This window comes from Balaenoptera acutorostrata, chromosome 7 (assembly GCF_949987535.1).
Source record: "Balaenoptera acutorostrata chromosome 7, mBalAcu1.1, whole genome shotgun sequence".
In the NCBI taxonomy this organism is placed as follows: Eukaryota; Metazoa; Chordata; class Mammalia; order Artiodactyla; family Balaenopteridae; genus Balaenoptera; species Balaenoptera acutorostrata.
In genome coordinates this window covers 29,490,558-29,501,626 of record NC_080070.1, presented here as the reverse complement: position 1 = coordinate 29,501,626, position 11,069 = coordinate 29,490,558, and the positions used below count along the sequence as shown (strand labels likewise).

General features: G+C 35.9%; 1 protein-coding gene across 12 annotated transcripts in view; it reads right to left on the bottom strand.

Moving 5' to 3' along the window:
* Positions 1–1,463: 1,463 nt before the first annotated feature.
* Positions 1,464–11,069, bottom strand: part of CADPS2 (calcium dependent secretion activator 2) — a 545,377-nt gene continuing 535,771 nt past the window's right edge. For 11 of the 12 annotated variants that reach the window (XM_057549847.1, XM_057549843.1, XM_057549845.1 and 8 more), the window contains 2 exons: positions 7,940–8,044; positions 1,464–2,421 (listed from right to left, as the gene is read on the bottom strand). In XM_057549847.1, the coding sequence (XP_057405830.1) occupies positions 2,248–2,421; positions 7,940–8,044 (279 nt within the window). In that variant the 3' untranslated portion in view covers positions 1,464–2,247. The remainder of the gene's footprint in view (positions 2,422–7,939; positions 8,045–11,069) is intronic. The other variant, XM_057549849.1, reaches the window with a different exon arrangement.

Below are 11,069 nucleotides of genomic sequence, written 5' to 3'. Positions count from 1 at the left end.
ACCGATGAACAATTATGAAGTCATTTCAAGCAATCTGCAGTTATGTTGAAGAGCATTTCTGGGCAAAAGCCCCAAACTAACTTTTCATTCTTTTTCAGGGTGACTTTATAAATTTCTCTCCATACACCCCTCTGTGGCTCAAAGGTTAGTCCACACCGTCCTAAAAAAGCTGTGAGCATCTCCACTACCTGCCCTTGATTGCTACTGTCCTCTCCCTGCAAGCCACTGGAGGCTGGAGTGGGGGTGGAAGGTTTTAGAAATCTGGGTGTCCAAGGCAAGCAGCAGAGAATACCCAAATCTGGAGAGAAGCTACAAGAGGCTGACCAGCAAAGAGGGCCAGTGGGCAGGTTAAATAGGTCAGGTCAGCAGGGAGACCCTGCTGGCCCCAAGTACTTTCCCCTGTAACACACACTTTCCCCTTTATTTCCAAATTCTATCAGCTAGATATTTCCTTTAAAAAAAAAAAAATATATATATATATATATATATATATATATATATATATATATATATGGCTAAGGGTTATATATGGCTGATCAGTTATTCATACCTTAGGACAAGATGGGCCAGTTACTCTGAGATAAGCTGTATCAACAACGAAATAGACATTCGGTATAAAGGAAAAGAAGGGTGGGTAAGTTCCAAGTAGAGAGCAATTTGAGCTGTGCAGAGCCAACTTGGGGAGGGTACCACTGGGGACTTGAGGGTAGCCTGACTAGACACCTGAGGGCTTGAGAAAGGATAGTATTGGCATGAGGGTGGAGAAGAAAGGGAAGGACAAGCATTCCAAGACAAACTGCCTTTCAACAATACTGAGCTGGTAGAGTGGGTCTCTAATCCAGGAAAGGAGAAGAAATTTCCATTCATGTTTATCTTGTAGCACAGGGTCTCTTACCCCTAGGACCCAGAATTGAGCCCAAACAATATTATATAATAACTGTGGATTAAATAGGTTTTTGTGGGCTAGTCTAGGTCAGGCACCAGAATAAATTTGGAGGGCCAAGAAGTTGTTTCACTTCCAAAGCTTCAGAACTTATGTTTACACAAATTCAGGCATACCTTCACTTATTCTGCATTAACTCACTTCATTTAAAAACTACTTATGAATGAATGCTGGCATATTTTTGAAAAAAATACAAGACTTAAAATTCAAAGATAAATTACAATTTAAAATTGTAGCCAGAAAATACTTTGGGGGAAGAAAAACTGTTAATATGTCAATTGCTAGTTAACATTACTAGCATTTCTAGTATTACTCATTATTAACACTAATTGCTAATGTTAACTAATAATACACAATCTATGAGTATGTAGCCAACATCAGCTTTGCTATGGAAATATGCTCTCATATTTAACTAGTTCTTTTAACAAGTGTGAGTGCCTACTAGATGGAAAGTAGTGTTAATATCTTTTACTCATTTGACTGTAAACAAACACAATAAAAACACAGAGCCAAATTGTTGAGATGGTTATAATACTGCAAACATATTTTACTGTATTTAATTTATACAAGTTAATAAGTACATAAGTGGTTAGGACCAAGTGGACTTTTATTGCCTGCAAGCTGTTACACTTAGTAGTAGGAGAATATGGTATTTTGACGACAGCACACTTACTACCCCACACTTTGGGATTTTTTATACTTGAAGGAAAAAATGTTCAGAATGGAACAAGACACAAGCCCATTGGATAATCTAGTCTATATTTGGGTTTGGCGATCCTTTAAGCCCAGGAAGACCAATTCAGAGTACTAAGAACCAAGGTTAAAGTCTTAACACACATCACAACAATGATAAATTAACTAGGAAACAAACCTTGCACATAAATGATAAACTGTCAAGTACACACCATTTTAACAAGGGTACGTACAATAGAGCCGGCACAATGATGAGAAGTGGCTTATTCTCACAATGTTGTATCATGAGAAATACATATTTCACTTCACACAAGCGACATGACTTTGACGTAATTACAGAAAAAAAAGTCGAATCTTCTTTAAAAAAAAAAAAATTCATGTTCCAATCACAGTGCCAAAGATCATTTTAGATCAAGCTACACAAAAAAGGCTGATCTTCTTCAAAAAAATACTTGGCATTTTCTCTTTTAACTCTGCTTCAGGTTAACTTTTTAAAATGTAGAGTGAAATACAAGCATTTATATTTGGTCCAAACAATCAATGTCATTACAAGGACAGGTACAAAATAAACAATGTCAAGGTCCTCCTTCCTTCTGCAGAGCTGCATTTTATTAGCCTTCTTCTTCTTCGTCACTGTCTTTCATCGTGATGCCCTGAAGTCCTCCTCCTTCCGAAACAGAAGCTGTAGCCTCCTCTACTGTTAAACGTCTGTGCAGGGTGTCATAGGTCTTACTGTTCAGGGTGACTTCCAACACACCCTGCAATCGGAAGTCCCTATAGGTTTTCTGGAGGAAGGAGAGAGAATTTGCTTAGATCCCTTACGGATTATATGTCTGGATGTATTTGTGTATGTCTAAATGTATATATACTCAGTTGGCATTTCAGAAATGATCTTGGACAATTCACTAATGGATTCGGATTGTAGCTGCCCAGGCCAGTCATCCTGTTGGTGTAGGTGCTGGGGAGCAAATGAAATGAGACTTTTGATAGTGCTATTCAAACTAGAATCACTCTGAGTAGATCAAAATGTTGTGACTGTCAGATGACAAATGAGCTTTTTTTCCCCCAAATATTACTAATTGCACAGAATTTACTATTTGAATAACCTGTAACAAAGGTAAAATGATATGTACTTATGTACATTTTCAATATGAAGGAATTCTTAGTTTTTCAATTGAGGAGGCTTTATTTTAGTATTGAAAAATACGTTGCATTTTATAAAATGCATTAGGTTTTTGGGGGAGGTGTGCGGAGGGAAGAGGATTAATCCTATTAACACTAAAACAAGTTTGCATTTTCAACATTTGTGAATTATAAAGTTTATTTATATGCACACTGGGTAAAAATTTGTGTACACCTAAATGTCTGTATGAATTTTGCCCTTCTGAAATTGCCTTGGAATGTGAAGTGTTAAATTCTGGCGTTAAACTTCCATTGATGGGCTAATAAATCATATTTACTTTTTTTGGTGTGAAACAGTAAATTATTATTTGGTGTATTACGTGTCAAAAATAGAGCAAATATCATGTTATTGTTTATATAGTGATTCTTAAAAACAACAAGAATAACAACAAAACTCTGATTTCTGTGGCTCTTAAGATATGTAACCTATAAAACTTTCCTTATTTTATTTTTCTCCTGAAGTGAGACTTTCTTCACACATGAGTTTTTGATGACTAAACAAGGCTGGGATTTTATTATTGATTTTTAAAGTTGTAGAAAAAGTCTAGAGTTAATGGGGAAACAAAGCACAAATGAAGATAGCTCATTCTGTAGAGGCACTTCTAAGGCCATTAAAATGCTAAATATCTTTAAAGTTTTTTTTTTTAACTGTCCTATGTTAGATTTAGAATACTAAACAGCCAGATGTCAATGGACTGGCCCAAAGTATCAATACATATCAATGTGCTCCTTTTTTGTTCTAAATGATTGCTAACAGTCACTTTTTTGGGGGTTTGCACTTAACAGATGAAAGAAGTCAAATAAAAAAAGGAATGTTGTACTTCCCAGCCCAAAATTACAACTCCAATAGCTGAAAATTAACATTAAGGGATGCCTGATTTCACTCAACACAGTTAGAAGGAAAATATAATATTCAAACAGCTCAGCTGAAGGTGCTTATTCACCTGAGGTAGGAAGTGCTGATGGATGGCATCTTAATCCCCTGGATATACACACCTGGTCTACAAACAGACTTCTGGGAAGGAACAGAACCATTACAAGGTAGTGGTGCCATTGGTGTTTTCACATTTTATCTTCCTGTCTTGTATCATCTGACTTATGCCCCATGGTACCATTCAAGTTTCAGAAGTGATATTCACTTGTTATAAATAAAATGCATAAATAAAGCCCACCTCATGTCCAAAAAATAAACTGAATGGTGAGGAACACTATACTGTATCTGAGGTCAGTATCTCAACAGCAAGAAAAATTTAGTGTTTTTTTTCTTAAATGACCCAAACTATTTAAATTTGATTATTTATTTATTTATCTATTTATGGCTGCGTTGGGTCTTGGTGCTACGTGTGGGCTTTCTCTAGTTATGGTGAACGGGGGCTACTCTTTGATGCGGTGTACGGGCTTCTCGTTGCAGTGGCTTCTCTCGTTGTGGAGCACAGGCTCTAGGCACACAGGCTTCTGTAGTTGTGGCACGTGGGCTCAGTAGTTGTGGCGCATGGGCTTAGTTGCTCCGCGGCACGTGAGATCTTCCCGGACCAGGGCTTGAACCCGTGTCCCGTGCACTGGCAGACGGATTCTTAACCACTGTGTCACCAGGGTAGTCCTTTTAATTTGATTTTAATATTTTGTATTAAGACACATAAATCCCACCATCCTCATATTCTCTTTCTAAACCATTAAAGCTTATTATTACTAAGGTGATACTTTCACACCAAAACATATGGTAACTTGCATCAGAACCCATGAAGTAACTCTGTAAGGTAAATTTTGTCTGGAAAAATCTGGTAACTAGTATGCATGGTATTACTACCATAGAGGTTTCTGTTCAAGCCTCTAACACTCTGACAGTTAGATTAAAAATATATCAAGCACACAAAATATTCATCTACAGATAATACATCTGAAATAAAGTATTAGTGTTCCACTGACAATTATATACCAAGTTTGTGAGTCCCACTTTCTTATTTTATTGGAATGACTTTCCTTAGACTTAGCTTAAGTATCAGTAAGTTGGCCAGGACAGAGTTGTATTGTGGATTTGCAGCCTTAAAGGCTTTCTAATTTGTATAAACTTAAGACTCTGCTTCCTTACTTTATTAGTAAGCGATAAGCAGTTAGGGGCACTGCAGGGCAGGTACCCTTGCAATCTCTCTCTTTCTCTCTTTTTAGAATTCATAACATGTTACTGACACTTAGAGATCCTCTGTGGTTGCCAAGAAGGTCTGCTGGGCTCTTACTTAAGACAAGTGCCTGCCGCAGGGTGCTGCTCACTTGTCGTCTTTTCTCCTAGTAAAAGAGGCAGCTCATTTATGTTAACCGCTTTTAAATGTCAAATGGCCTCTAGGGAGAACAGAAATCCAGCAGCCATTTTGATTATTTGAGGATTCTATTTTTCCCTTCCCCAAATAAACCATTCTCATGTTTAAACTTTGTTAATTTCTTAGTCCTAAATCTTGTGTGAAAATCTTACTGCAATTTGTCTCTTCTTAGTGAGCAACGTCAATGAACCAACTGGCGTCTGAGTGTCTTTGTGGGGCAAAGTTGGCTATCGTATCCATCTTGATGGCACCTGGGTCTCCGTGGGCACAGAAGAATGACAATGCTTCGAAGGACTAGGCTGCCGGGGTCCAGTGGCTCTCGGCTCGGCTCCCGAGTAGAATGCGCTACTCTGCTGTGACAGGCAGGTCCAGTCTAAGTGATGTGGATGGAAGGAAAGCCTACTCGGGGCCTGCACGATTCTATACACGTGCTGTTTAACAGCTGCTTAAATTCACTGGAAAATGAGCATTATAAGCATAGCCATATAGGCTCCGAAGAGTGATGAATCTATGTACGAAATTGGTTAAAGTCTGTTTATATTCAAAGTAGAAAAAAACCAATCAGAACACTGAAATTAATTCATCCTAATTTTCATCGTGAAAATAATCACTTTTAATTATTAAATAAAGCCCTATGAGTTGATTAAATGTACCAGCCCAAGAAAGTATTGGCTGAGTTTGGGGACCTGCTTGCGACAAACAAAACATGGAAAGTCAAACATATACATGAAATTTAATTTCCTATTAATCAGTCTTGACTGTTGGTAGCCATAATGAAGACTATATTAAAATAAGATAAACTGACTGGCTTAGAATACAATGGAAATGTCACACTATAATTAACAAAATTATTAATCATTTTTTCTGCTAAAATAGTCACTGGTGCTTGAACTGTTATGACTGTGAATACGAGAAGAGGAATAACTTTGAAATAAACAGATGATGGGCTAATAAAAAATGGAGATTCTTATTCTAAAAACAAAGAAAGAGCTTACCAATCTATCAGCTAATACCAATCAGCCGAGTATGTAATTTCTGACATCCTGAACACAAGTAGACATTAGCTTGAAAATATGGCTGATCCTAAGGGGAACAAGCTAATCCCAATATCAGTCACAGAATAGACTGCAATCTTAACATGTACACATATTTAGAAGGTAAACACAGATTATTCTGATTCTCTTTTACGAAAAACAAACTTCAGTTGAAAGCTCTCCAAGTGACATTTATAGAAACAAGGAAGAAACCAAGGAGGAACTAAAGCAAACATGAACGTATCATAATGTGTTTTCAGTTTCTTTGTAAAATAAATGACACCTGGTAAAAAGTGTTCTAGATCAAAGGTAGTCTGTCGATTGAAATGTAGTGTTTTAGTGTGTTAAAATTAGTGGGTGACTAATTTTACTTGTTATTTATGACTAATCATGATTGCTATTACTGTGACATTGTAGGTCTGGTTCTATGTTCCAGTAGATTTGCCGATTTCTGACTTTAGAACAGAACTTTCCTCTTGGTGGATCTTTCTATAACCTATGTGTCTGTGGCACAAAAGAATTCATATTCTAACGAAACTGCAGGAACCAAGAGAATGGTGGAAAATATTTTAATGTGGATAAAACTTTTAATGATGTGACACAGTGGTTCTTCTCAACCTTTATCTCTATCAGAATCCTCTGGAGGGCTTGTTCATGTACAGATGGCCAGGACCCACTCTCAGACGCTCTGACTTAGTGAGTCTGGTGTGGAGCCGAAGAATTTGCATGTCTAACAAGTTCCCAGGTGATGCTGATAATGTTATATCAGGAATGACACTGTGAGAACCACTGTGTATGTGTGTGTGCGTACATATACACACATACCCACAAATACACACATATACATATATATGTATGTGCAAATATACATATACACATATATAGGCACACACACATATATATAAATACATAAATGGTATACATATACCATTTGATAAATGGTACTAGAATGGAAGTAAAAGTCACTTATTTAAAGGAACAGCTGATTCACAAGAGCTTAGAGTTATGTTTTTTGCCATAATGTAGAATTTGTCTCAATTTTAAGAAAAAGTTATACCTGTGGTAAATTTTGTATTTCCACTCGAATTTGTAAGGTGTGAAAAATCATGTGGAATAATATATTACTTTAAAGCCCCTACTCACTCAATATAACATGCACGTGATTACATTTTCTCTTGAAAAGCAGAAGTCAAAGTGGCCTCATTGAACTGATATAACATCTGTTAGTGGTTATGCATTGTCCCCGACACTCATACTGATCAGCTCTTACATATAAGAAGGGGCATGTTTCCAAAAGAATTCAGGCAGTGACAATGTTTTACTTTCATATCAGGATATAACAAAATAAAGGATACTCTCCTTATCCTAGGGGCAAATATAATTCAAAAGTCCTCATAATAATATATGAATAAATATGAAGGAAATATATTAGGAGAAAACATTTCTATACCTCAGACAATTAATACAAAATTACTGTGGACCTACTACATTCAGGTAAATGTGCTAGGGGCTTTATGTATATATTATCTTCAAATATGATTACTTGATAACAAAATACTTTTAAGTTATTAATGCAAAAATGATAAATTTATGTTTATTTAGTAATCTAACTGAAAATGGAATAAACAGCAGGACATCATTGCTGAAAGTGATGTTTTTAAAGTACTTACATCCACTCAGGTATATTAAATACGATTTTCTTATATGTCAGTATCTTGCCATTATTCTTTATAGCTTGCTGGGCAATTCACATCTAAACACATTTTGTTTACCTTCACAATCTTGATTAGTGTCTTCAGTTGGTAAATATGAAGCTGAAGGTCTAATCTATCAGCCAACCACACACAAATGACTTTCATGGAACTGCTGTACCATTGCTGGAAAGAAGGATGGGGGCGGGGGGAGGAAAACAGAAAAGAAAACAACCTCTGCAGTATTCATTTAACAGATTCGGTAATGAGGGGGTAATGAAACACTCTGAAATGACCATAGATCAGCACTTGAAGTCAATAATGCTATAATTTCCTGTTAACAGAATTGTATGTTTTGCTAGAAAATCTGCTAAGTTGACCTAGGCTGTTCTTTACACGAATTAACATTACAGTCTTTTAGCTGTAACATATTCATGGGAAACAGTGTTTTTGCATTTGCAGCCTAGCGGCCTGCTTTGTAATTTGTAGGTAACAATGGGTACTAAATACGTGTTATGGAACTGAATGGACTGCCAAGCAGCAGGAAAAAAACAGGTAAATTATTTTCAAAGGGAAATTTCCCATTAGCCTGTACGTTATATAAAAATCAGAGTAGATGCCATCATGCACGTAGGCAATACCCAGAAATAGCATTTTAAAGGAGGGATGGCAAAAAACATCCACAGCTTACTAACCTCTAATCCCCAGTCACACCTTTATCTACTATCGGTTGTTAAGTATTTGCCAAGATGGTCTAAAACCACCTAAAATACAGATTTCAGATCTTAGGAAGGAACATTATCAGGATGAAATTCTTGTGTCTTATAAGAATCACAAAAACAGATGTCAGTTGACCAAATTATAAAAGAAAACAATCTGTTTCATTTTGCAAGTGCTTTTGGAAGGTTCATATTTTCTCTCTGTTTCTTACAACTTTCTTGGTGGGAAAATTGAAATTCTTCTCTAATGTACTTTCCTGCTCCTATATAATGCCTGTGAGTATAGTAAAAGAAGAAATTTTGTTCCTATTTTCAAAAAAGGGCAATCTGCCATTAGTGATGGCATTTTAAGGGATTCAGTACTTACACGCCAGAGCCAGGTTTAGGTAATACTGTAAGAAAATAATGTAATAATGCTACTCATTCAGATAACTGTGAGAAATATCAATGTCCACGCAGCATTTAGGAAATGACAAAAGAGTTTTTGAAAGAGAAGGTATTTTGTGCCTTGCTTGTGTACACACAGTGACACTACAGATCACATATGTATGTGCATATGTTCTTAGGTATTCAAACACAGAAAAAAATCTTAAAAGATATTTTTCTTCCATAATAAAGCAGTAAATACAAATTTCTAAAAGAAATCTCAAGTGATTCAAGTAAGTCTGAAATTCACCTGGACTTGTATTTACTAACATTGTTCTAATAAAATCTAGTATAAGGAATGGTAGTTTAAGCATAATATAAAAATGAATTAGTTTAACATTTCATCAGACTTATTTCTATTAATTTGTTGGCCTACTGGACACACATGCATAAAATGAGATAAGCTAATGAAAATGAATAACTGATTTACTGAATACTGTGATACTGAATGGATGAATGAACATTCAAGTTTTTAAAATGTGAGATGGGCTATGGTTGTTTAAAAAAAATATTATTCATGTACCCAGTTTTGCTTTTTCCTAATGATTACTTTCCTAATTTTCAGGACATGTAAAAGTATCAGAAATAAGTTTTATAAAATGAGATACTCCTAAATTCTTAAAAAATTCAGTACTTCAGCTGACATATTAAATCTTTTTTTTTTTTTTTTAATTTTTTTTTCCCCTACTTTATTTATTTATTTATTTATTTTTGGCTGTGTTGGGTCTTCGGTTCGTGCGAGGGCTTTCTCCAGTTGCGGCAAGCGGGGGCCACTCTTCATTGCGGTGCGGGGACCGCTCTTCATCGCGGTGCGCGGGCCTTTCACTATCGCGGCCCCTCCCGTTGCGGGGCACAGGCTCCAGACGCGCAGGCTCAGCAGCTGTGGCTCACGGGCCCAGCCGCTCCGCGGCATGTGGGATCTTCCCAGACCAGGGCTCGAACCCGTGTCCCCTGCATTAGCAGGCAGACTCTCAACCACTGCGCCACCAGGGAAGCCCTTAAATCTTAATAGATTAGTATCTGATATTTAAATTCTATACTTCCTTATTTCAAGTTATAGCCTCAACTACTTGAGTTCTATTTTAATGCAGGTAAATACTCATAGGTATTGGTGATATTGAATATGAGTATACTGAATTAACACCCTCACTCCCAGCCCACCCTCCAAGTAACTTGAAAACTAAAATGTAGTCATAATGGTTATGACTCTTAAATTATAGTGCTTCTTCAAGGAATAATTTTTTTTTTAGTTGGGGGCACAAAATACGATATATTGTACAAAGTTTATAACATACAAGTTAATCGGGCTGTTAGACTGTAAAGTTACTATATATATGGTAAGTTGCATGAATCTGAGGTAAATGAAAATACTTTCTTAAAATTACTCCATATGCATCTTATGTTCTTAAAAAATCCTTAGGTAATTTAAAATTAATGTAACTTCATTTTTCCATTACATATGAGTGATACTTATGAACAAGTGATAATTGAAAGGACATCTAACATAACAGAAATTTATTATTAATATAATTTCTTTAACACAATGCCAAAATTATAATTTTAAAGAAGAATAATTTGGAAATAAAATGATCTAAAGTTAACTATAGAAACAGAGAAAAAGAACTAATGTTAATAAAGTGCTTAAGCTACTTCATCATTATCTTACTTTAAAGGCAAACAAATTATTCTACAAGGAACATTCTATAAGAAAAATTATTCCATCTGCTAATCATGCATATTTTTTGGTTCCAAAGTCAAAGCATTTTGAAGAATTTCAGCTAAATCAAGCAAATGATGAAGAGAAATCAATAGCTTAGCTTAGAGTTTATGTTGCTATGAAGAATAAGCTAACAAACAAAAAACCTTACTAGGACTGCTTCTTTCTTATATATGGTGACACACACACACACACACACACACACACACACACATACACCAAACAGACAAAACCACCAAACAGAAATCACTAGCATTTTCCTATTTCTGGTGCTGGAATGGGTATGTTCTTCTGGGTGGAGGACCACAGATTCCATTTTTTTCATCTTGAGAAAAAAGTCAAAGGTAAG